The sequence below is a fragment of the Panthera leo genome, chromosome A3 (assembly GCF_018350215.1).
Source record: "Panthera leo isolate Ple1 chromosome A3, P.leo_Ple1_pat1.1, whole genome shotgun sequence".
NCBI classification, from domain to species: domain Eukaryota; kingdom Metazoa; phylum Chordata; class Mammalia; order Carnivora; family Felidae; genus Panthera; species Panthera leo.
Genome location: NC_056681.1, coordinates 108,568,446 through 108,596,276, shown reverse-complemented (window position 1 = coordinate 108,596,276; position 27,831 = coordinate 108,568,446). Strand labels below are relative to the sequence as shown.

General features: G+C 37.7%; 2 protein-coding genes across 3 annotated transcripts in view; one reads left to right on the top strand and one right to left on the bottom strand.

Annotated features, from left to right (window-relative positions):
* HNRNPLL (heterogeneous nuclear ribonucleoprotein L like) overlaps window positions 1-24,426 on the bottom strand; it is a 37,812-nt gene extending 13,386 nt beyond the window's left edge. The window contains exons 1-7 of one of the 2 annotated variants that reach the window (XM_042933212.1): window positions 23,847-24,426; window positions 13,630-13,748; window positions 8,889-9,126; window positions 6,938-7,023; window positions 5,493-5,589; window positions 5,335-5,407; window positions 793-864 (exon numbers count right to left, since the gene is read on the bottom strand). In XM_042933212.1, coding sequence (XP_042789146.1) covers window positions 793-864; window positions 5,335-5,407; window positions 5,493-5,589; window positions 6,938-7,023; window positions 8,889-9,126; window positions 13,630-13,748; window positions 23,847-24,035 — 874 coding nt within the window. In that variant the 5' untranslated portion in view covers window positions 24,036-24,426. The remainder of the gene's footprint in view (window positions 1-792; window positions 865-5,334; window positions 5,408-5,492; window positions 5,590-6,937; window positions 7,024-8,888; window positions 9,127-13,629; window positions 13,749-23,846) is intronic. The other variant, XM_042933214.1, reaches the window with a different exon arrangement.
* Window positions 23,329-27,831, top strand: part of GALM (galactose mutarotase) — a 116,061-nt gene continuing 111,558 nt past the window's right edge. Inside the window, exon 1 of the mRNA XM_042933216.1 lies at window positions 23,329-23,669. Coding sequence (XP_042789150.1) covers window positions 23,657-23,669 — 13 coding nt within the window. The 5' untranslated portion in view covers window positions 23,329-23,656. The remainder of the gene's footprint in view (window positions 23,670-27,831) is intronic.

Below are 27,831 nucleotides of genomic sequence, written 5' to 3'. Positions count from 1 at the left end.
TAGCAATTTCTATTTTCTATACCACTTCTAATAGCATCATACTTCAGCTTTAAACCACAGAATAGGTGGGGTCACTAACTATTTAAAACTAAAAAATATTTAAAATCACAGAACTTCTAACCAGTTTCAAGACTTATCAATAGCAATTCTCAACATCTACCTATAAGGACAATAGTCTGATACCTAACTTTTTCCTGGGGAAGAGTATTATTCTGGGTTTCATAATCTTAAATCTTATCAATATACCAAACATTAAAACTAAGAATTTTTAAAAGAGGAATTAAATACAAACAAATTTAGCCAAAGCCAAAATACCAACTGTAGAACTGTCTTAACTGTAAAAGACTTAAGGCTCTAACAAGAAAACATATTTCTTTTGGACAAATACTCCATCCTTTCTGCCTTTATTACTCAAAGTTCCTCTTTGCTCATAATTGGTATAATGGAAGAAAATATACTTACTAAAGCAGTATCTCTTTTTGGTCTTCTAACAGACCAGAACCCACTACTAATCAAAATCAAAACCAAACCAAAACAAAACAAAATGGTAAAAAAAGCTTTTCAATCTCCAACCAATAGCTCTCATTCATCTCAAGGATTATATATCAATATCCTAAGAAAACAAAGGATTTTGGACAACTCCTTGGGAGTACATTATAAGTGACTAAGCCCCTATAAACCAAGTCAGGTGAGCAGGAAAAATAGAGACAAGAAATGTGCTATTCTTCATCAGAAATGCAAAAATTCTAGTAGTTTGTCTATACTACCTTCCTTCTGCCTTGACAAACTTACCATAGCCATCATGTCTAAACGAAGAAGGGTGTTCTCCCAAAATGGCTTGTCTCTGGCGACCCTTTCCTCTATCTGACACAAAAGTAGAAACATGGTTTTAACAATTTTGACCCAAGTACTTAACAGTTCTCACATGGGAAACACCCATTCAAAACATCCATTACAATTCATAAAAGAAATAGGATTCCTGGTTAACTTTAAACATCCATTCATATCCAATTTAAATACAAACACCAAAAGTTTAAGGAAGTAATTCTATCTAACAAATTCCACTTAACTTGAAAATATCTTTTTGGCAAGTGCCAAATACAATCACACTTTCAAATTTAAGGAAAGAATGGATACTTTTCGGAAAGTGAACATACACAATGCTAGAGTTTGACACTGTACAGAAGTTTTTACCAATACATGTCTTTAAAACAAGCTTTAAGTGCAGTACTTTTGAAAGACAGTACCTGAATCATACTATTAGCTTCAACAGCAACACATTTTCAAAGTGGGCTTCTTTCAAGAAGTTCAGCATAAGCCAACAACAACCTGTATTACATGGTTTCACAATCAGTAAACACAGAGTATTTTGTATGTATATACACATATTTACAAACACCTACTGACTTGAGAGCTGGAAATTTGCACATCACTGGCCCATATTATAGCATGGATTGGTCATTGTCTATAGACCTTAACACCAGGCAGGACTATGAGCACCCTCCAAAGTTTAAATACGCCAAGATAAAGCTAACCAAGGGGGCTACATTATTGGATGAGAGTACTACAATACTCCTAAAAGATAATTTTTATTCTAGCTATGTTTTCAGGAAAGGCATGCCAATTTTCCTAAATCTAGAATGAGAGATCAATTAATAAAATTACTTACAAGTTTCTAAAATAGCACTTCCTATGTTGGTTGGTAAATTTTAGAAATTATTGTACAATGCTTTTTAGAAAGTTTGCTGATCAAATCATAGCACCCAATAAGATTTTTTTTTTTTTTAATGTATCTTAAGAGTCTGGTAATTCTAATCTTTGAAAATTCAGAGAGAGGCCTTCTATAAATCCTTAGTCACCTAAACAAATGAGGTTTATGGGAGATGAGAAATAATTTTCACTTCAGCCTAGAGAAGTACAATTTTAAGTACCTATTTGAAGTTATCATAGCATTAAAAGGGACCTAAGAGGTCATCTTGTTCCATTTATTTTGTATAAATTCTCTTTACATTATCCCTATCAGTTGGAATCATCTAGCCTCTGCTTACCCAACACCAATTAACAAGGTTCTCATGACTTTCCCTTACATTTTCAGTTAGTCCTAAATAATGAGAAAATTAATGTTTATATTGTATAGAAATTGGTCCTCTACTCATATTCTATCCCGTCTGAGGCCTCGTAGACTTAGTCTTTCTCCAAAGACCCTTTCAAAAGCTTCCAAGTTATTAAGATCCTCCCTCCATTTCCCCAGTCATTTCTTCTCCAGTCATTCACAGCTCCTTCTTTCCATTATACGGGTTCCAGCATCCAGTATCATCATTTAAGTCTCACTCCTCTTGAATCAATCCAGTCTGCTAATCCCTTCTGTTAATGTTCCTCTACTTAAGTATGCCACCCAACACTACATACAATTCCTCATCTGATCTAAGCAATCTTAAACCAAAACCACCATAATGTCTTCATCACTCAGTTTTATTGATATAGTTAACAGTGTCCTATAAAGGAAAGAGCACTAGAGATTGGGAATCAGAAGATTCCAACTTAAACACTAATTCACTGGATAATTACATAAACTCACAACCTTCATTCATAAAATGAAGGAGTTAAGAGTAGATAATCTCCTAAAGTATCTTTCAGCCGAATATTGTCATTATTAATAGTTCTTTGGATTTGAAGCATTAACTACCTAATATAAGGTCACATAAAACAGAAGTGTGCAGAAGAGTCAAACACTAATTACATCAGTCTATAAATAGTAGTTTGAAGCTTTTCATGAATTCATCTGAAATCTGATGGAATCTGTGTACATTCTCCCCAAAAAGATGTACACATAGACAAGTTTTGCTTAACGTTTCGGGAGTGATTCTCTGGAGTCCAGGCTAAGAATTTTTCACACTAAAATGTAGTTTGGGCTGAAAAGGACTTTTAAAAATGAGGTTATATTTATTACAGAGCTCTTTTTAGTAGAAAAAGTTACAATTCATTCACAGGATGCCTGGGTGGCTCGGTGGGTTAAGTGTCTGACTCTTGATTTTGGTTCAGGTCATGATCTCAGGTCATGAGAATGAGCCCTGCGTCGGGCCCGGCACAAAGCGTGGAGCCTGCTTGGAATTCTCTCTCTCCCTCTCTCTCTGCCTCTACCCCACTCATGCTGTCTCTTGTGTTCTCTCTTTCAAAATAAATGAATAAACTTAAAGTTACAATTCAGTATCAACTTGAGTAGAAGAGGAAGTCACAAGACTTCAAGAATGTAAACTGGTATGGTCTCACCAGACAAGTATCTGTAAGGATTTAGAAAACAAGAGTTTTTCCCTTGAAACATAACCAAGTAAAATTCTACTTTACTTCTTTATATTTTGCTATTTAAATATCTATCTCACCCATTTGTAACCTTTTCTGACACTAATTACTTGTATGAAAAACTAATCTAAGTTGGCTCTGCATAAACTTCAGACCTTCTAAAAGAACAGATGTGAACACTAATAAGAAACATATCTACAATGTTTTTTAAGAGACATTAAGAGGAAGGTTACCAGAGCTATTTCAAAAGAGTTTAAAAAAAAAAAGTGTTCAATAACTGACTGTAATTTGACAGAAGTGAGAGATTTCTCATCAACCACTTGTTCTGTTGTTTGAGTACTAAGGCTTTGTTTTCCAATGCTGTATTCAACTGTACTAAGCCTATGCCAAGTGGATTTGTGAGTAGTGAAAAACGTGGGGTCCAGCCGAAGCTGCATTATAATACAAACCTGTTTGCAAACCCATGCATAAGACAAGATGATTTCCTAAGAATTGAGAATTAAGGGGCCAATCACCCAAAGTCCTAAATATTTGAACATGCAAAAGATCATCACATTGTCTTCTTCTTTCTTTTGGCAAGAATACATGCACTACAGAGTACCTACTGCCCACGATATTTTGGATGCCATAAAAATTTTTCCTACTTTGCGGATTTTTACAGATATGCTCATCTTGGTGAGTTTTTTCAACACGTGGTTCCAACACTAATATTGTAGTTGAGGTGTAGCCAATACTGCAGCCCCCTTGTTTTTACAAGATCCACATTTTAATTTGTATATTCCAGAATTGCCACACAGTTAGTTGAACAATTTTATCAGTCAGATCTATGCTCGTGAAACCTAGCATTTATCAGTTATAGGTGAAAATGCATCTCAAATGAAATGCTCTTACTTTAAGATTTATCAAGTTTAAATATTGTCTACCTTGAACAGACATGTTACTTTCACCTACATTTGAAATGTCAAAATTTCTAGTTACAGAAGTTAACATGAGTGATAACCTTAAATTGTTACAAAAAGTGACAACTTATGAACAGCCACTTTACAAAAAAAAAAAAAAAAAAAAAATCAAACCACACAGAGATCGTCTTTTACATATAATGCATCTTTTCATCATCAGGTTAATCTAGTCAATGTCCACAGTTAAGGAAAAAAAAAAAACCCAAAAGAGTAAACTTAGGTGCAGCAGGTGTGCACCTTTCTATTCCTTTTCTTTCTAATATCTGTGTGGATTGGTTGAGCATAAGCAGTTCTTAAGACCTGTTGATAATCTGGCCCTGGTTATTTGCCAATTAACAATTTGAATCTAGGCTGCAAACAGTTACAGTAATGGGCGTTAAGATTTACAACATCATAGATAAAGTTCTAGTACCCGTTAGTGAAAAATCTTAAATTCTACAACTGAAACCTTAAGGGAAATCAGACCAATATATACATACAACTTGAATAAATGGGCACAGTCTATCATGGTGTTCATCCCATGCAAGTCTGAAGTACTGTTAAGTGTCCTCCTTTAAAAACTTGGGGTGATGGTGCATGCAGTATGCAGTCAAGGTGAATTGCAAGTCTGAGTTTTTCAGAGGGCTTTCTGCTGATGCCGATGTTGTGCATGATGAAGTGTAGAGTCAGCCTGCTGGAGTCCTCTATCCTTCTTAATGCCTTGTCCAGCTTGGGGGAAAAGTCCTTTCCATAGAGAAGCAGTGTGCAAGTTTGCAGTTTGTAAGGAATATTCTGAATCAGTTTCCTCTCCTCCAAAGAGAGAGAGCTGCTTGGAGAAATGCAAGTCCTTGAACTGCGGGCGTGCCTGTATGTGTGGGCTCCTGGTTGAACTAAATATAAATAACTCCGTACATACCAGTAGGGGGCACTAATTTCAAGGTTATTTTCCAGCATTACATGGCCTTTGGCAACAAAAGCATTCACCAACAAGGTTTTCATTTGAATGAACTAGCTCACCTCAGGAAAAAGGAATCTAACTGCATGTAAAAATTTGTCAGCAGATGTAAGCACATTCTAAAATGCATAAAATACTTACCTCGTCTTCCCAAATATGGTTTAGTGTAGTCCCAACTGTCATTGTCATTCCTAATAACATTTAGACGAGTTGGCTGTTAAGATTAAAAAGAAAGTAAGCTCAAATTGTATATCCAAAGCATAAATATTTCTTTGGCGAAGTGTTGAAAAAATATTTACCCTTGCATATTCGATTTTTAGTGTGCAACATCCAGCATATATATCTGCTCCATTGAGTGCTGCTTTAGCTTTCTGGGCACAAAGGACTGATTCAAACATAAGCTCTATTAAGGAAATTTGGTTTAACGTATCCAATATTTTATCATTATTCGTTGCCTCAGAAAAGGACTGAAAATAATCAGAACTCTCACTTCTAGAAATGTTTTACCAATAAAATTTCTAGATGAATTTTAGGAGTACTTATTTTCAAAATCAAGGGTGCCAAAGAAAACATAATAAACCAAACTATCTACATTAATCCTTCCAAGTCACCTGAAGTACTTCATAAATTGAAAGGAAGAGGGAAAATGGAGCATGGTTACATTCCCAGGCAAAGGACAGTTTGCTATCTCAAAACAGGAAATATTTTACTCTTAAAAGTAGGAAAAACAGGGGTGCCTGGGTGGCTCAGTCGGTTGAGCGTTCAACTTTGGCTCAGGTCATGATCTCACAGCTCATGAGTTCGAGCCCCACGTTGGGCTCTGTGCTGACGGCTCAGAGCCTGGAGCCTGTTTCAGATTCCGTATCTCTCTCTCTCTCTCTCTCTCTCTCTCTCTCTCTCTGCCCCTCCCCCATTCACACTCTCTCTCAAAAATAAACATTTAAAAAAAAAAAGTAGGAAAACCATTACAACAAAACCAAAGTTATATAAAACAAATATTTGATTATATTTCTGAGAAGACAGGGTTTTATAACCATTAAACTATCTTCACTTTGTTGGTTTTCAAAAATTACTTGAGTCTATATATTGTTTAAAAAAGAAAAACAAAAAAAACCCCACCAACGTGGTTTTTTAAAAAAAGGGCAAAAATACCTTGCTAGAAGTAAGCACCATTAAGAATTTGCTGTATATCCCTATCTTTTTCTATGCATACACATGTACATATAGGATGTGGGGCGAGGGTAGTTATTATTCTTTTGTTTACATGGGATTATACAGTACATACTATTTTGCTACTTGTTCTTTTTACTCAACATATCACATATCTAACAAAGAAAAGTTCTTATATAAACCTTGACCATTTAAAAGAGTCAATAAAAAAAGGTAAGAATAGTTTTACTGACTCTAAAGTTTTGGTACTTCCAAACCACCTATTTTAAGGAGAGATTCAGAAAAGTCCGTTTAGGATACATTTAAAAAGGTAGAGATGTACATATTATCAAATAATGTTATTTCTTCTCCCATTAAAAAGACAAAGCACACTATGAGATGAAGCACTGGAATGTTTTAGGTAGCAAGTTATTACCTGTGGGCACTGCAGTTTTTAAATCTAAGACAAATAGATTTTGGGGGAGGAACAGAGAATAAATACCACTTGTCCAGATATCATTAAGCAGTTAAAAGTAAGACGTATATTACACAGCATTCATATACATCAATTAAAAAATTTACAATCAAAGGATATTCAACCATTGCTTGTATCCCATTTCTCTTGAATATAACAATACGTTGTACTTTTCCAACAGGGTTGCATACTGTATATAAAACATCCTATAAAGGAAAGAAAACAAGATTTCTTCACATACAAGATTTCTTCACATTTTATACTTGGAAAAACAACAAAGTTACACCCTGCTTTTTTTTTTTTTTTACTAAAAAGACACCTGTCAAGATGTCATTTTGATTCATTACTAATTAAACTTTTAAAAATTGTTATCCTTCTAAAATTACTTCCTCACCTATACAATATACCCAACATTAGAGAAGTTATAATGAAACATTTCAAAAAGACTCGTACCTATTTTATCTCCTAAATAAACCCTCAATTCTTATTTTAACAGGTACTTAAAATAATATCTGACAATACACAATAAATAAGCCAAAACTATAATCAATTAATGGTTTGTTTTCCAAATGTGACTCTGGAATGTTTAATATTATAATCACTTGAATTACAGTAATAAATATTTATTAAGGGGTAGTAATAATCAACTCAGTATTCATTTTTCAAGGGACAATGACTATAGAGGAAAGACTCAGGAAAGATCATTTATACAATGTTAGATGTCAGCAAACAAGATCCCTAAATTAAGTAAGAGAGAAATTAAAAACCCCCTTAAGAACAATTCTTCAACTGTCAAATTTCTTGAGCACCTACAATTATACAGTGGCACCATTAGGTACTAGGGATACAACAATAAGCAAAGCAGAGTACTTGTACTAGATTAGGAACATTCTTTCTCCCAAAACACCTATTAATACTGCTTATTAATAAGTCTAGAAATATTACAGAGGTAAATAATATCTAACAAAATTTAAATAGTATCTTATGCTTTGTTTTTTAGTTTATGTCCCAGTATCATATAGAAATCATTTTTTCTTTCCCAGAGAGCACAAGCAAGGGAGGGGCAGAGAGAGGGGACAGAGGATCTATAGTGGTCTCTGCAAGCCTGATGTGGGGCTTGAACTCACGAACTGCAAGATCATGACCTGGGCCTAAGTAAGATGCTCAAAGGAGCCACCCACGTGCCCTTTACTAGAATCATTGTTTTTTTTATTTTTACTTTTTATTTTCTTTTAATGTTTATTTTTGAAAGACAGACAGAGAGACAGAGTGCAAGCGGGGGAGGAACAGAGAGAGAGAGGGAGACACAGAATCTGAAGCAGGCTCCAGGCTCTGAGCTGTCAGCAGGGAGCCCGATGTGGGGCTCAAACTCAGGAACTGTGAGATCATGACCTGAGCCAAAGTCAAACACTTAAACGACTGAGCCACACAGGCGCCACGAATCATTCTAATTGAAGCTTCCCTCACTGTGATATTCTATTCGTCACAAAAATAAAGTGTCCTTGTCACTAGCTTATTATGAAACATCATGTGATTATGAAGTAGAAAACTTAACTGGTTCAGGACATGAATCCTTTGTAAAAATTCTGTTAATACCACTTTTTTTAAAGAGTTAAACAGGGAATTTTAAGTAAATCAGGTTTTTAATAAATTATCTCAAAACCACTTATAATAATATATGCATTTTATTATATACTATGGGATTCTGTCCTTACCTAGTAGACACTCTTAACACACATACTGGCACATGAGTGAAACAAGTTTCTTGGATCACTTCTAACAAGTCTAATTCCTTACCAGAAACAGAGTTAACTCTGATGCTGAATAATAAACATTTTTAAATGTGCTTATTTAATTATGACCACTGCACTTCTGACCTTTTTACCTTTGGTGCTCACCATTTCTTTGTTCATTAAACATGACAGTCAAAATTAAGATTCATTTTAAAAATTCTTTAAAAAAACACTGTTTTTAAATACCTAGATGGCAGTGAAGAAAACTGTAGGTTAGTCACTCTGAAGGCAAATTTCAAAGTCACTGTTAATTTAGTTTATCATACTAAAATACATACCACTGTAATTGGATAAAGAGGATTCTGAATTGATAGCAGAAGAACTTTGTTGCCTCCTGATGGATCATCGGTATTTCCTGGCCGAGTGATCCTTTTGCTCGTAGAATAGTTGAAAAAAGCCTGTTGACCAGCAATGTACACAGGTTCATCCGCAGCAAAGGTCACACATTCTTTGGCACTATCTATGTTTTCAAATTCCACTAGAGCCTGCCGTTTAAATGGCATCATCATAACATAGCTGAAAGGCAGATTGGGAAGGAATACCGAAATAATAAATTCAGTTAACACTGATTCTCAATCAAGGAAAGGCAGACTCTAATAAAAATGTGTCAAATCATACAGATTAGTATTTTTCACTACCTATATTCAATGTTAGTCAATTCTTTTTTTTTTTTTAAGTTTACTTATTCGGGGGGGGGGGGGGGTGCAGAGAGAGAGGAGGACAAAGGATCCAAAGCATGCTGTCAGCACAGAGCCTGATGTGGGGCTCCAACTCACAAACCATGAGATCACAACCTGAGCCAAAGTCAGACAATCAACCGACTAAGCCACCCAGGCACCCCTACCTAATGTTAGTTAATTCTTATAAACTGTGGTACACCAGGCAGATGGTTCATATGTGAAAGCTTATCCTCCTGTGACAGAAAGGTTTTCCATCTTTTGCCTTCCTCAAGCACAATTCTGTTATCAGTTACCAATGACGCCTCCCTGTTTATTCTTCAGGCTGCCACTCCCAAGCAATACTAGAAAATCTCTAGATACAGAAACCAGCGGAGATAAAACTGAACAGAAAGTTAGCAGATGGGACCTTTAACAACAGAAACTCCTACCTCTACTGAATTTTCCAAATAAATAAGTGCCCACACTAATAACCAAGGACTATAAAATTTCGCTTATCTTACTAAAAACAAAAGAATTAAAATATACATAGAAACAACTGCAAACCAACCAAATTTCACACAAATAATCTCTTCCAAAATATTTTTTAAATATTAAAGAATCCATGAAAAGATACTCAGCAGATGATGATAATCATGGTTGTCTGTGAACAAAGAGGGTGAAGTTATTTACATTTCATTGTATACTCTTGGGGAGGAACATATTTTAACACATGAAATGAAAAAGAAAGCAATGAAGAGAGGGAGGGAAGAAAGAAATCAAAGCACATGGATCACAGTCGGGGAAATATTATGTCCTCTATTCATAAGAACAAGCACCTTAAAAAAGGTTTTAAAATACAATTAGCACGGGTTTTATAATAGCAGAAGGCTGCAGAAAGAACATCAGGTCAGGTACTCAGTGACAGCACTATTTCTGAATCAGGCATCTAGACCTATCGCTACCCTTTAGAAAGCAGCAAATGATTTACTAGTAAGAAACAGACCACTTTGTAGCCTGGCATAGTATGTAGTTTCTTATGAATTTCACCTTTCCTCATTTATAAAACGTGAAAGACTGTTGTCAAGATTATAGTTACTGAATACAAACTGCTTGCCTCGCCTCATTCATCTTCATATCCTCAGAATCTAGAAACAGAGCTGACACGTAACAGGCATTCAATCAATATCTGTTGGTCTATGAGGCTTGTTAGCTCTCCCCACCCACAATTGTTCAAACTTAAAGAAACTATTGAAACAGTAAGATAAAGAATTATCAATTATGAATATAAAATATAAATTCCAAGAAAGAAATATTATTTTTAGAAACTTCTTGATGAAGTTCTGAAGTCGTGCATACAAAAAAACAGAAAACCCTGGAATCAGGACTATGCTAAAGAAATTAAAGAAGGAGGCACTTGGGCGACTCAGTTGGTCGAGTGTCCAACTTCGGCTCAGGTCCTGATCTCGCGTTTGTGGGTTCGAGCCCCGCATGAGGCCCTGTGCAGACAGCTCAGAGCCTGGGGCCTTCTTTGGATTCTGTGTCTCCCTCTCTCTCTGCCCCTCCCCTGCTGGTGCTCTGTCTCTCTCTCTCAAAAATAAGTAAACATTAAAAAATCTAAAAAAAAAAAAGAACAAAAGAAATTAAAGAATAAACATTCTCCTCCCACAAATGTAAGGTGGTTGAATAGCTAAATAGTATTACCAAGTAAGTATGTTAATAATGCCCTTTGATTCTTTGGAACACAGAAAATTATAAAGGTTGAAAATTAAATTTTTTATTGACCTGTCATAGACTTGGTCTTAGTAAAACTGCCTATGGTAACTACAATAAGAAGTGAGCTAGAAGCACAGATTTAGAAGTGAAAAAGTGGCATCACATGAAAATAAAGAAGGGAAAATTAGAATGTTGCAGACATTTTAGAATGCACCTAAATTATCTGTCACGTAATTTTTAAGAAATCTTGAAAAGCATAATGAGGAAGATATGAGAGTAACAAAGAAAAAAAATAAAAGGGCTAAGGGACATGGTAGGGTCAGTGCTTTCGACTTATAACTCAAAACACATTTACTAATATTTAAACAAAAGCTGGAGGAGGCAAAAGATTTTATTATACAAATTGGGTCCCAAAAGGTTTGTTTTAAAATATTAAACCAATATAGCTAATTATACCTAGCATGCTCTCCTTTAATGGAAGGGGAAAAGGGAAGAAGAGAGAGTACATCTTTTTAAACATTCTTTTGATCCTAACAGATGAACATACTACAGAATAAAGACAACAAATACACAGAATTTTATTAGACTGACACAACCATTCTCAACATCTTACAGTTTCTCCTCAACTTCTTTCCTACGCATCTAGTTTTCAGGTATAAACTTACTCGATGTTGAACTTGGTGACGCACCTTTTTACATGAGCAGTTTCTATATCATGTCTATAATCCCACACACACCACTAAAGAAATAAACAAACAGAGAAAGGTTCTATAAATGCAACATTTTGAAGCAAAACACCTACTCCTCACCGGAGGCTGTTCAGGGTTCTTTCAGTTTTAACAGCAGCCACCTCTTATTCAAGATCATTTCACACAATTAAAACTCCTAGTGCACATATTTATGCCAATTAAACTTTTAATTTTACACTAATTTGTTCCAATTATTTCACGACTTTTTTATCCACAAAACTACCAATCCTGAGGGCAGAATGATGTACTATGCAAATTAACAGAATTACATTCACATATAAAACACTTTACCATGGACTAAATATCAAAAAGTATACAGGCCACTCAAAAGTGATTCACATTAAAAAAAAAAAAAAAGAAGAAGAAGTGATTCAAATAATTCAACAACTTCCACAAATAGTTCTATTTCTTTAAAGCCGAACATTCAAATCTTGTGTCATAATTAACATAAAAATGTCAATATAGTTATGATTGCTCTAAAGTTCCCACCAGTATTTGCTCGTCGACCTGTTTTCTGACAGGACTCCAGTATCTCTTGGCTTTAAAGAAATCACTTTAAAAGCCTAAAATAAAATTACCAAATAAAAAATAAACCAGAAATAACCATCTCTTTCTAATCCCATAGGACACTGCAACCCACGGGGTTAGTCTAGTACCAACGTGCAAATCTAAATAAGGTCTAAGTTTGCTTCAATATATAATGTTCCCGACAAACTTAATTTCCAATATCCTCTTCAAATGACTAAATAGGGATGTAGTCATCTGAATGACATTTCAAGAAACGGACTTTCCTTTGCCCATGTGGACCGCCAATCTGTACATCCAATAATAAACAATACGTAACAGTGGTCTCTAAGGTGCATAAGTTGAGGATAACAGGTTTGCCACGTCACCTACCTCTCTGTAAGATCATCAAAGAAATTAAAGAAGATGCCATGATGGAAGGTGTCACCTAACTCTACTATTCCTTTGAGGCAATGATTCCTTTCTGTTGGACATCTCTGCTCACTCTCTCACCATCTATTTATGCATCCTTTCAATACCCAAAACTCCACATAAATTTCCATAAAATTGAAGCAATCAAGTTATCTCAGCAAATACACTGAAATCTCTCCCCTGTTTATGTATTTTGACTTGGACTGTGTCTCTGATGCCTCTAACCAACGTATTCACCAAGGAAAAAATAAAATAAAATCAACTCTACACTATCCATACTAATAAGAGAACAACAGCCAGGCATACTCCAAAAATAATTTAGAAAGAATTTTTGAGTGTCTATTTTTGGCAGTACATTCACTTTTCTGATTATATTTTCATTTGAGTCAATATTCTTAAGCATACGCTAACTATGGAAGAGAAAGGAGGAGACTGAGTGAATACAAAACACAAAAAGAAACTAGGATAAAACACTTACTTCTCATGATCTGCAGAAGAACTCCTGGCAGCACACACCTAAGGCAAATAATGCCTACCCTTCATCTACTCACTTTTAGTTGCCAATTAATTCTTAAACATTCCAAAATAAACAACAGCAAATCAGTATTTAAGTACTGCTACCTGAAACTCTAAAGATGAAGGGCGTAAACTCATTCAAACATGAAAGCAGTGTTTAACAAGGAGTCATGGACTCATTTTGAAAGTCAGATAAAAGATGAAATTACCCATTTTGCATATAGCCTGGCTGGGGAGTGATAGGTGATCATGGATCCACAAAAATACATCTCTGCATCATCCCAGGAAGGAAAAAAATAAGAGGCTTAAAAGGTTCTAAAGAAATACTGTCACAGGCAAACTTAATATATACTATGGTCAAACATCAAAGCTTATATTATAGCAAGCAAGCAAGGCTTGTTTTACTATACTGTTTTCAATCTGCATGAAGTCCCTAGGGTCCTTACCATATTGTCCCAAATTTCTCCAGGGCCTCCACAAGGTCTGCTTCCACCACAGATTCACAGAGTCCTCGAACATGGACAACAGGTGAAACAGAAACTTTATGATGACTTCCACCTGCCTCCTAGCAAAAGAAAATAATTTCTAGTTAAAAATTTTAAAGGTCTAAATTGCATCTATAGTAGATTCAATTCTGCATTAAAAAGCAAACATCAAAAAAAATTCCAAACCAAACTGCATTCACAAGTTAGCAAAAGGACCTGAGAAAAAAAATCATCGATTGTTAGGCATGAAAATTTTGATTTCTTAGAAGGGGGTATTTTCTCTTAATAAGAAGTACAACATAGGGGTGCCTAGATAGCTCAGGGCTAGCTCTTGGTTTCAGCTCAGCTTATGATCTCACAGTGTGGGGTTTGGGCCCCGCGTCAGGCTCTGTGCTGAAGGTGCACAGCCTGCTTGGGATTCTCTCTGTCCCTCTCTCTCCGCACCTCCCCCATTGTGCACGCACACTCTCTCTCAAAATAAATAAAAAGAAGTACAACATAAATTAATAACTTATTTCAACTGCAATAAAATCTCAGAAAAAATTTCAACAGATGCAGAGTATGTTATGACTGGAATTATATCGTATACTGATAATTTCATTACAAAATATCAAAATCTCAAGTAGTCCAAATGAACAAAAAAAAAACCCAATTTAAAATGTTTCTTTAATACAAAGATTACAAACTTTATATCATCTTTTGTCCTTGTTTAATTGGTTATCTCGTTCCACACTAACTTAAAGCTACTGTGCTTACTTAAGCAGCACACTTGACAGCTTAAATTTGTACAAGGTACCATCTTTGTTGATGAACAAGTAGTGCTCAAAAATGCAAGCCTTCCTGGGCTTCTCTGGAATACTCTGTATCTTTTGAGTACACCCAGGAGGTAGTTTTAAAATACACGTATATGGACTATGTATGATATGGACTATGTATGAGAATTATTTTGACCGTGAAAATGGCTCTGTCATTTACTTATTCAAGTTCTTTTTTTTTTCCAAGTTCTATTTTTTTTTTTTTTTTTTTAAAGTAGGCTCCATGCCCAGTGTGGAGCCCAATTCGGGGCCCAAACTCATGACCCTAAGATCAAGACCTGCTGAGATCAAGAGTTGGATACTTAACCAACTAAGCCACGCAGGCTCCCCTGAAGTTTTATTAAGACAAAAATCTGTATTTTACAACTAGCCACTGGGCACCTCTCTTGCATCACTTCAGAAATGACTTCCATATACGATCCACACACACACACACACACACACACACACACACACTCAAAATCTATTAAATGAAAAGTTTTTTCTCCTACAAAGAGACTAATCTAAAAGCATAAATGTTTTATCATTAAAACTTAAGAATTATTTTAAGAAAATTAAATGTCTTTATGGCTATTTTAAAAGACTCACCAATTTCTCTTTATAATATTATAAAGACTGTTAGAAAAATATAACAGTCCTGTGCACTGCCAATAAAAATGTTATGTCACAGTTTAAAGAGTTGATTTAAAAATATAAAGTAACCATGGGACTACTCTCTTATACTATCGTCAAATTCAACAAATAAATTTAGTCCTCTGCAAATATTAATCCAATACTTGGAATTTCATTTGAATTGCTTATGCTGAGTCAAGCAGATATTCATTACATGCCACTAAGTTTGAAATAAATCATTCTGATTGTACACTATGTAACCCAACACTATTACAACCTTAACAAATGAGACTCTTTCCCTAAATGAAACTCAACAACCAAATGTGCACTGTCATCATTAAACTACTAAGCATAAATGGACAACTATACAAGAGTTCTAAATCATAGCTAAAACCTAATGTAGAGCATATATTTAAATATATTTAAAGTATAAATAACAAATTTTACTCTAAAAATAATCAGACAACAACAGAAGTCAAGAAATAAGACAGTCCTCTCAGTTGATCCCTAGAAATCTGCTGGCAAAGGTAAAAGTGCAAAAGAAAACTTCACTGGCCAAGACTATTCAAAAAGCTACTATAAAAAAATAGTGGAAGGAGGATTTCAGGTTAGCTAAAAAGAGACAACAGGGGTGACTAGGTGGCTCAGTCGGTTGAGCGAAGGACTTCAACTCAGGTCATAATCTCACCCTTAGTGAGTTCAAGCCCTGCATGGGGCTCTTTGCTGTCAGCAATGAGCTGGCTTCAGATCCTCTATCCCCGCCTCTCTCCGTACCTCTCCTGCTCGTGCTCTCTCAAAAATAAACATTTTTAAAAAAGAGAGAGACAACAAAGGCATTATTTGAGTCTTCATTTTATAATGGATAAAAACTACTATGAAATATGTTTTAGAGACAAATGGAGAAATTTAAATAGAGATAGGATTTTATATTATGTAATAGAACTACTTATTGCCTTAGGTAACATTATAATAATAGTAATGTTTATGTGATAAGAATATCCTTATTCTTAGGAAAGCTGGGATCATTTAAAGATGGACTGTCATCATGTCTCCAACTTTCACAGTTTAGGTGAAAAAATGTATATAAATATAGATATACACATATGGAGATAAAATCCCAAATGGCAAAATGTTAAAAACTGCTGAATCTAGGTGAAGGGCATATGTAATTGAATATTTCTCAGAATAAAAAGTTGGGAAATTATTTTATTATGTATTTAAGGCCTATAATAAGGTATGAGGAACAATATAAATAGTCATTAACTCACCAACCACTTTAATAAATAAAACACTACCCAACAGTTGAATACATCTCCTACCTCCCTTCCCATCATGGATAGCCACTGTCTTGAATATAATGCTAAAAAAAATATGACTATTTTTCAAATTGGTCTTCTCACAAAGAAATGGATCTCAGGACCAATTTTAAAATCCCTCAAAAATATCTGATTTTAATATATTATTATTTAATTACATTTCCTAAATTGGAATAGCTCCAGACTTAAAGTCATTCTTCAGAAGTAGGAACTTATTAAATGCAAACAATATGGTACTTAGGGGAAGATATGATTATCTCAACCTCAAGGCAGAAAACATACCCTGTATCCACTGTATTTCCCTATTTCCACTCAATTCATCTGCCATTCATAGAGATTTCTCTAATCTTTACATTATGTCCCCTTTTCTTGAACTTAAAATTTTCCCATCTGTAGTTTAAATAAAGAAAAAAAAAACAAAAACCTGAAGGAGTCACATCTGAGGGACCACAAAAAAAGAAAAAAACCCTAGGGATGTTTCCAAATATAAAACTGATATATTAATGGTATCTTTTCAAACAATATTTTCACAACCCCCCTTTTCCCCCAATACTAAAACTTTTCTTAAATCAGTATTTTCTTATCTCTACTTATGCTTTATACTGGTGGTAAGAAATCTGCAATCTGTACAGCTTCTTTTACCTACCCTAAAGTTACCTCTTTTAAGCATCATACTATGTATCTGAGTCTGAAATTGGTGAATAAATGAGTATTGTTTGCCCCATTGTCATATATTAACACTTTGATCATGTCTTCTCCAGTTCAACAAAGTTTTTTTTTTTTTAATCCTTTCTCATACAGAAGCCCAAAGTCCTTCCATTTCTAGGTTCCCTCTTCATCTATTTATGTCCATTACTTGTCAGACTAAAAACAGTATTCCAAATAAGCACCCAGCAAACGAAGACATGCCTGCAATTTATATACACTTTTTTTTTTTTTTTTTTTTTTTTTAGTTACCCTAGTCCTTCTTTGGGCAAACTCTGTCAACTATAATGGAGGCATTATTTGGTCCCTTGGGCAGACTACCGACCAGTCTAGTCATACCATTCCAAACTCTCAGCCCCTTAAAAGTTATCTCAAGAACAAACTCCAATAATACCAATTTTCAGTGCTAATTTTGACTATTGCAGATTGAAGACTGAGCGCTACTGAAAAGAAGGGAAGCTCAGGAGAGTATAAGTGAAGCTTCTGAGAGGAATGAGATGGGCCCGTTAACGCCTCTTCACATAGTAAAATAAATGTAAACTGGCAAAGGCCAGGCACAATGTCCTTATTAGGCTTTTTTGTTTTCCCAACATCTCCATGCCCAACACATGCTTAACAGCATAACACTTGCTCAACAGCAACTGAACAACCTTCTTCTGCCCTCTCAGAATTATAAAAAAGACCAAACTCAAGTTCAATCATTCATCCCCCAACACCAGACACAGAACTACTGCCAAGTGCTTATCCAGCTTCTCCTTAAACACTTCCAGTGACAGGAAACATACTACTCATGAGACAATCCATTATATTTTTAGAAAATTCTTCGTATGTATCCAAATCTGTCTCCTTGTAGCTTTGTATCCAAAATGGTCTTTGAAGTCAGACCAGTGTTTGAATCTTTGGATGTTCACTGGCTCCAGTGATCTTGAGCTAATTGCCTTTTTGAGCCTCAGTTTCACTATTAAAAAAAAAAAATCCTTATCATGTAAGATTACACTAAATGGAACAAAAATAAAGTGTCTAGTACAGTGCAAGATGGAGTTATTAAGGGTTCAAGAAATATTGGGGCACCTGGGTGGCTCAGCCGGTTGAGCATCCTCAGGTCATGATCTCACGGTCCGTGAGTTCGAGCCCCGCATCGGGCTCTGTGCTGACAGCTCAGAGCCTGGAGCCTGCCCCAGATTCTGTGTCTCCCTCTCTCTGCCCCTCCCCTGCTCATGCTCTGTCTCTGTCTCAAAAATAAGTAATAAAAACATTAAAAAAAAAAAAAAGAAATATTAAATGGCACCCTTACCCTTATCTACATTTCCCTCTTCTACATGACAAACCTCCAATTATTTGTAATGATTTCTCAAACCACACCTAAATATACCCTAGAGGCTAAATATCCCCCTTGCCCCACCACCATTCTTGTCATTCCTCTTATAATGTGATTTCAAGTTTCTTTTTCTATTCTAGTAATCATTCTCTGGATGCATTAGAATTCATCAACATTAAAAAAAAAAAAGAATTTATCAATATTATACAAAAAAATGAATACAGTATTTCTAGGTATTTAAGGTTTTCCCTTTTACTTTGGATACTGCATATAGACCAAGGAAAAAGGAGTTTTAAGGGACAGCTGAAAATATCTTTTAACCCACTCTATGCTTAGAGTTAACTACATAATTTTTCTTACTAAATTAAACTAAACAATCACATCTCTTCGTCTTTCTTTTTTTAAAGAAACAATACACCAGATCCAAAATATGAGAAACCCTTTCATTTTCTTATCTAAGTTTTCAGGTACACTTGATCCCATAACACAACAAAATTAAAAAGAACAGCCATACCATTCAAATAACTTTTTAAAAAATAACCTTTACTTTTTTACTCATGCAGCAGGGATTATCTGGTTTTGCCTACCCAGATCTCCTTCCCCCTTCTTCTGGTTAAACACATACACAACCCTGAACTCTGTATTATTCCACTGGTATTTTCTTTTTCTTTTTTAATTTTTTTTTTTAATGTTTATTTATTTTTGAGACAGAGAGAGACAGAGCATGAATGGGGGAGGGTCAGAGAGAGAGGGAGACACAGAATCTGAAACAGGCTCCAGGCTCTGAGCTGTCAGCACAGAGCCCGACACGGGGCTCGAACCCACAGACCGTGAGATCATGACCTGAGCCGAAGTCGGACGCTTAACCGACTGAGCCACCCAGGCGCCCCTCCACTGGTATTTTCAATCACACAATCATGCCTATCCAACTTCAGAAGTAGCCCAGTGATTAGCTGCAGGGCTAGGGAAGCTAAAAAGTGTTGATCAGAAGGGATAAATATGGACACTGGGGAGAGGAGAAGAGTATTCTCTATTTGCTAGCTATAAAAATTGCAAGTCTAGTTTTATAGCTACATGGAGGAAATAGAGCATATAGAATCAAGTTTCAGTGACATCATCTAAATCCCTAGATCCAGCCATGCCTGAAACCGCGACCACAACTTAGCTTTCTCAGTTACGCGGGCCAACTTTTTGTTTTGCTTAAGCTCACCTGAATTGTTGCTGTGGCTGAAACTACAAGCTTTGAAAGGTGTATTCAATTTCAGAGGCAAAAAAAAAAAAAAAAAAAAAAAAAAGGCATTAAATGACGTAGAGTCACAGATTTTTAGATATGGAATTTTTAAAATTAATTTATTTTCAGAAAAAGAAAAAGAGAACTCAAGCCAGGAAGAGGCAGAGAGAGAGAGAGAGAGAGAGAGAGAGAGAGAGAGAATCTCAACCAGGCTCTGCACCATCAGCGCAGAGCCCAACTTGGGGCTCAAATCTACAAACTGTGAGATCATGACTGGAGCCGAAATCAAGAGACCAACGCTTAACCAACTGAAACACCTCGGCACCCCTGGAATTTTTTTTTTCTTTACTTTTATAACCCCATCACAGACAACAGCACCTGGCACATAAAAGGGGCTCAAGTATTGTTTTTTGATGAATTAAGAGATCACAGTGATCATCTGATCCAACCTCCTCATGATGGTTGAGTTCCAGAGAGGTTACGTCACAAAGCATGTTGTTGGTAGCAGAACCAAAACACCTGCCTTGGTTGGGCTTATAGGTCCATTAAAAAGCTCTTTTCATTGTATGTACTAACACGAAGAAATGTAGTCACTTGTTAAAACCAAAAGATAACAAAACCTACTACCTTTCTCTTCTTTCCTAATACAAGGCCTGAAAATCCTCACAACAGCAGCATAGCTAGAGACAGAGGACATTTATTGCTATAGAAGCCTTAAAAATTAAAACTCTGGCGCTTACCTCCAGGGCACACACATCCTTTAGCTTTTTCATTCCCCAGGGTGTATTTACTATGCTCACTGTCAGCCTCTAAACTTTTCCTGTGGGAACTAAGCTAACAAAGTGACCTCACCTTATCCCCCATCCCGTATTCATCTAATAAACCATCATTAATATTCCTATACATCTCTGTAATTCAGATCCTTAAAGTATAATAGTGTATCTTAAATTCAAACTAGCTCCTCCACATAATATATATCGCTAAGAAATCCTAGGATCTACGTTTTTATCATGACATTTTGCCATCTTACAAGTCTATTTATTAAACATTGAGAAACTTATATTTTCATCTCATCAGCAAACAAGCCACTTTAACAATCTGATTTGCCTGTTTACTCACTAGCAGAAGACAGTAAAAAAAAAAAAAAAAAAAAAAAAAAAACTTGAAAGTCTCCAAAATGAATTAGCATTCCATAAATTTTTATCGATATCAATCTTTATATAAGCAGATCTTTCTAGGTAACCTCTCAATTTAATTCTTCAGTTGGTTTCACCAAGTAGAGCCCTAATATTTGAAGTCAAGCTGCTTTCTAAAAAATAAACAGATATAGAAATTTACTATTCATATGATCTTGAAGGTTGAAGGTCATGACTTCTAAATTTAAGACCACCACTTACTCCACAAGAATAAAGTAACTTATAATACACAGCACACACTTTCATAATCCAGCTTTGTTCAACAATGCAGCACAGTGAATCTGAAACACTCTAGGAATTTCTGGTCTTCAAACTAAGTACCAGAAGACATAAATTTGAAGAGTGTCTTATTTCTCATATCTGAACTACTAACTCACTTCTCTATACACCTTAACACATCATGATCATTCACAGCGATCAATTCATCTTTAACTTAGGAGCATTTGTAGAAACATGGCTTTTCTTAAATACTTTCTTTCCTCTTTACATCTAATTAATAGATTAAATTAATAGATTAGATTAAATAGATTAAAGCACTCATGGAAGCTTAATTATCAAAAGCTAAATAATGTAAATCCTTGAAGACTTACTTTGCACTTGACAAACCTCCAACTGAGTTGAAAAGATTGCCCATCATTGTACCTAATCTGCATTTGCTGTTATTTAACAGTTTGACCACAAAGTATTTCTTCTCTGGCTGGACTGTAGGACAACTGAGGTTGAGCCAAAACCATTTCAGTTAGATAAATTACCATACTTCTGGCTGATGACGCACTAGACGTTAAACTTTTATCCAGGGAATGCCTATCCTAATAAAATTTTATTATGTACAGGTTTCCATAGTTGCAATAATTTCAAAATAGTACCAAAAATCGCATGAAGAAAAAGGTTTAAACACAGGAAAAATAAGCCTTCATTAGATTTCACAGTGCAGCACTGCTCCTACTGTTAAAAGCAATTCACACTCTGAGAAACAAAATAGCAGTAAATAAACAAAAATTAAAATTTATAACTCAATCTGCATTTATTAGATCCTGTCTGGGTAATTTAAAAGCTGCATTACATTAATCACTGAATTATAACTTCAGGTATAGAAAGGCTCAACTTTTATACTAAAAGAACTCAAGACTAGGGGTGAATTGACTTTCCCAAAGGCACACAGATCATATGCGAGCTAGGACTCCTGACTCTCCCCAAGCCCTGACAAGTACTATTTCCACTGCCAGATACCATTCACTTTGGATATATTAAGTATATATTATTTTCTTCCCAACATGCAAAATAATCTATTGCCTTAATGTTTAATCTGTTTCTCAAAAAAGATTTTTTTTCATTAAAGAATTTAGGTATCTTTCCAACACACTTAAGACATTTCATGCTATTGCACAAAAAACTCAAGACTTGTGGCAAAAGAAATACACTGACCCTTCTAAAAGATCAGTTACAATATTCCTGTTTCCAAACTTCCACAATGGAATTGGCTTTGAACTGAAACATTTAGAAGACATGCATTTTTTAATGCACAAGCCCAAGATACATTTGGAGTATGCCAAATACCTAGGCACAAAAATCAAGTCATACATATCTAGCTATAAGGAAACATTAACTTAGAAGAAGAAAAAGTTCCTTTTTTCTAATGTGTTGAAACCTATGTCACAGTTTCAAATTGGGAAACTAATGTTGGTAACTACTGACCATAATTTTTTTTATATAAAAATTCAAACAGCTAGGGGCACTGGGTGGCTCAGCCGGTTGGGCACCAGAGTCTAGATTTCAGCTCCGATCGGATCGTCATCCCTCGGGTTTGTTTGGGATTCTCTCTCTCCCTCTCTCTGCCCCTCCCCCCCCCACCCTGTATCTCAAGATAAATATTTTTTAAAAATTCAAATACCTAAAAAGTTTATCATTGGCCTCTTATAAAGGGTGAAAAACATTTTAATAGAATATATGTGTACATTTTCTTAAATTTCAGGAAAAGTCTCCTTTCAAAAAATCAATTAAAATGTGTCAAATGTTTAAAAGACATCTAAACCGCTAACACATATTAAGTACACCAAAAAAGGGCAAAGACTTTTGCTTTGCTTTGTTTCCTTAAAGTCTCCATGCAACTGAAGCTGAGTTACTACTTGCTGCGGATAAGACGATTTTCACATTCCTTCTGCCTCCAGCTAACGTTTCTGATAAGAGCAACAAGAATCTAGGAAGGTGTGTTTAATCCAATTCCGAGCTCAGTCCTTCCTTTCGTGGGGCAAATTTGGAATAAACCGTCCACGAACTGTGGTGATTTTAAGATTTGTTTTACTTGAAAATAAGGGTGGTGTTAACACCTACCAACACTTGTTTTTTTGACCGAAGAGCTAAGATCTGTACTGAGCAATAATCCTAAAACTGGGTAGCAAAGCATGCGCACCATGCCTGCCAAGAGTAAAAATTTTGAAATTAGACCTCCAGGCGAACTAGGGTGTGAGCTCCAGAGCGTAATTTGTCATTCAGTTACGGCTCTGCTCAGGACCCAGGTGAAGAGAGACCCCGGCGGAACCGACGCAACAACCATCCTGCGGCCGTGACCAGCGCGCAGATGCTGCGGGCACAGGGGCAGAAGGGAGCCGGGCGTCCCGACGCCGGCCAGCAGCCGGAGTTGAACTAACAAAGAGCTTATCGCGCACCGAAGCCCCCCGGGAGCGGAAGCAACGCCGCCCCGCCGCCCCCGCCGGGCTACCCTCCCCAAGTTCAGGGCCGGCAGACGACTCGCACGCGGGGCCTGCAGCCAGGCCGGAGCCGGGTTCGCGGTCGGGATGCGGGAAACAGGTAGGGCAAAGAATAAAAACCCCGAAGAGAAGAAAGAGCCGGCGCTTCCCGACGCGGTCAGCGCAGCAGCAGAGGGCAACGAGGCGCGCGGAAGGCCCCGGGGCCGAGTCCCCGCCGCTCGGCCCTGCTTCCCAGGGAGCCGCCAGGCACAGCGGACAGGGCGCCGCGCTTTGTTACCGGCTGTGAGAAGCTCCGGCCGCCGCCGCCGCCATCGCCCCCGCCCCGGGGCGTCGCTTCCCGGCGGTTCTCGCCTTCCTCAGCCGAGTAGTCGATCTCCCCCTCCTCGGTCTTAAGGCGCTTGGCCTGGCTCTCGTACTCGCGGTCCTCCTCGTACGCCTCCCTGGGAGAGGATGAGGAGGAGGACATGGCGGCGGCCGGAGGGACCGGCGGGCAAGCGGGTGGGGGTGGCGGCGGGGCGCGGGCCTCGGACGCCGCCGGCCAGTCCCCGCCACTGGCCGCGTCTCTTCAGCGAAGGTCTGCGCTGCCGGGCCGTCCGCGGGGGCCAGGCGCCCAGGAGCCAGTGGGGGTGCAGAGATCGGGCGGGATGAGGGGGCGCCCCGGGAGGAGGCTCCGGAGCGGCCGCTCCCCTTTATTACGGAGCCAACATTCAGCCTCTCCCTCCTCCTCCTCCGTCTTCGCTCCCAGCCCGGGGGAGCGAATCTAAGGATGGGGACGCGACTGTGGCTTCCGGTCTTCCCTCCTCCCCTAATCCGCTCCCCGCCGCCCAGGCCGAGCCTCCGCCCCCGCCTTAGCTGCCGCCGCGCAGGATCGAATCCAGCCGCAGCCCGCGGGAAGCGCCCCTTAGCCTGGGTCCCGCTCCCTATTGGCAGGGGGAAAAGTCGACCAGGCTTCCAATTGGTTGCAAGGGCTGTTCGTCAAGTGCCGCCCACGGCTCGGCCTCGCCCCCTCTCCCTGCGCCGTGTGAACTCGCCGCTGGCCTGCCAGTCCCGAGCGCGCGACGTCCGCAGCGCGCTGTCCGGGAGCCGTTGCTGCCCGGCGGCCGTTAACGTTGTTCGGCTCCCCGAAGCCAGGCGCTGAGTGAACCCGGGTGGTGACGAGGCGTGCAGTGAAGCCAGGGCTGCGGGTGTTAACCGCCCTCCCGCTAATTTAAATGCTTTTATTACTTCTCTTCCGAAGAGAATGAGGAAAACCTCTAAAATCCCTGCAGATAGACCTCGCACAGCCCTTAAAACTACAGAGGCTGAGGGGAGGAAAGGGTTTGGAACCATCAAAAGTAGCCTTCTAGGAAGAAGCCTTATGTGGTGTGCAAAATCTGATAAAAGTGGGTGCACCCTGTCCGCCCCTAACTAGGTATTCGAGAACAGCAGCCCACATTTCCATTTAGCAAGGTGCCAGTCAGAAGAAGACGCTCCACATGGGTGAATGTCAGTTTGATCACTTAACACTCATTTGTCATCTAAACCCTTCTTTCCTGACAGTTATAAGGGACTGGTCTATAAGTTCCTGCTCCAGTTAAATGTTTTAAATCTCCCATATAATATGCCATGCTTCTTCCCAGCCCTTTCCTTTCGGGATGATCTGTTTATTTCACATTATCATTTATTCTTGAAAGATACATACAAAAGCCTATCAAAACCCTTCAGGCCACAGCTCACTTCCTCTGTGGAGCCCTGAGGATTCTTCCAAGCTTCTGGTTGCTGTTTTCTCTTTTTGCAACAAGGCCCTTTTATACCTAACCTCCTAGAGTGTTCTAGAAACGCTGGGAGACGAACTTTGCTCTTTTCATCTTTGCAAATCCAGTTCCTGTGCAGACCCCTGGCACAAGTTAGGTACTCAGCAATGCTGAATGAGTGATCCCTAGGAAATAAAGGTCCAGTATCTTTCAGGAGAGAAACTGGAAAATCTAGCCCAACCTAACTGCCCTCTGTGACTTAACCCTTGGAAGATTGTCTAGGATCAGGAGTCACTTGAGTGTTTCCATTGTCCTTGTCCCTCAGATGCTCCCCTAAATGTGGCTCTTCCTTTCCTAACCATGTGGATTGTTTCCTCCTCCAGCCTAGTTCTCTCATTTCCAAGGTTACTTCCTCCAAATAAGCCATTTTTATTTATTGCTGGCAATGCTTTAACATATACTATTTTATGTTTTATAATTTACACTGCCTGTCATTTTGGAAAACAATTGCAAGTTTTTCACAGCACCATACAGCTTATAATCAGATTTGTGCGCAGTTGCAAGTGTCTACTGACAAAATAGAACAACAAAAAATTTTAGAAATGTATTTTTTAAATTAAGATAGAATGGAAGTGGACAGAAGAAATATCAAAGGGGGGAGCTGCAGTGCTAGCTACAGAGCAGAAATATTATTGGCAGAGCACTGCGAAGAATGAGAAGAGCCAGAAGGAAGGCCTTATACAAACTTTCCAAATATTTCATAGTAATGGTGAAAATGTTTTAAAGTCTCAAAACCTACCTCCAACCCGTAGATTATACCAACTTAATATGCAAGTCTCACACCAATCCATAAGGAAACCCAGCCTTACTGAACTTTGTTGCTATACTGTTTACTAACAGAGGGTAGGAATCAATATGTACCAGCATGAAACTTCATCTTTTGATGAATAGCTCACATCAAACTGTTAAGTAAAAAAAACAAAACAAAACAAAAACTGAAGAAGTAAAAATGTAGAAAGCATGTTTAAAAAACATAGATCAGTATGTTGGCCATGGGTTATCTGTGAGCTTGTTGCTGATGAGTTGTTCAGTGACAGTAAGTCCTTCGATAAGGAAAATGCTAGCTAGCTCATCATTCTACCATGAGAAGAGCTAAAGAAGGAGGGCATAAATTATACTCTGCATGGTTTAACTTAGATGAAATAAAGAAATTACTTGCTGTCCAGTAGCCAGAAATGCCTAAGAAACCCAGAAACAGCTCCTAAATGCCATGACTTTCTGGAATTTCTGTTGCAGGACACATAGCTTCAGTCTTTTGGCTGATTGTCTAAATGTTTGATTGGATTGGCCGCTGTTGATTAGGGTAAGAAGCAGCCTTGAACTACCATTGCCACAACTCAGAGTGGATTCAGGGGTTATACTACAGTGAGAGACAAGTCCAGAGGAGCCCTGGGGAAATCGATAGTCAAGGTCCTTTATCTAACCCCGAATTGCCCTTTAGTTTTAAATCTCCATGCTGACTATGTAATTTTTAAGATACTGTGCCGGGTGATGAAGGGACCAGAAAACTATATGAGATGGTCTTTGCCTTCTCAAAGCTTGCAATCAAGTCGAGGAAACAAGGCACATGTAATATACATGCAGTAATAATTACAGCCATTTACAATGTGCCAGGCACTGTGCGAACCACTGTTAAGGGCCATGTGAACAAATTCTGACAGAAGCCCTCTAACAGGCATTATTATTGCTATGCCCATTGTATGATTAAAAAAAAAAAAAAACAGTGTAGGAAGGGTTAAGGGACCTGCCCTAGAGACAAAGTAAACCAGAGAGCCGGTATTAGAACCCAAGCAATCTGATTCCAAAGCCAGTATACTTCATCAAGAAGAATGATTGAATTATTACATTTTTTTTACTGCCATCAGAACACAGATCTTATAGTCCTTTATCATGATACTAATTTATTCGCTAATTTCTTTTTTTTTTTTTAATTTTTTTTTTTAACGTTTATTTTTGAGACAGGGAGAGACAGCATGAACGAGGGAGGGTCAGAGAGAGAGGGAGACACAGAATCTGAAACAGGCTCCAGGCTCTGAGCTGTCAGCACAGAGCCTGACACGGGGCTCAAACTCACGGACCATGAGATCATGACCTGAGCCAAAGTCGGATGCTTAACCGACTGAGCCACCCAGGCGCCCCTTATTCGCTAATTTCTACCAGGGTTTATGCAGCTGTATGTCTAGAAAGAGGTGAATAGATTATAATTTTCACCATTTTCATTGGCATAAGGAAATTCAATTCGCCTCCGTAAGAAATTACAAATATAATACACTGTTTTAGTATCTTTTTTTTTTAATGTTTATTTATTTTGAGAGAGAGAGATAGAGAGAGAGAGAGAGTGTGTGTGTGTGTGTGTGTGTGTGTGTGTGTGTGTGTGAAGGGGGGAGGGACAGAGAGAATCCCAAGCAGGTTCCATGCTGTTTAGTGCAGAGCCCAACACAGGGCTCAAACTTGGGGTTTGAACTCATG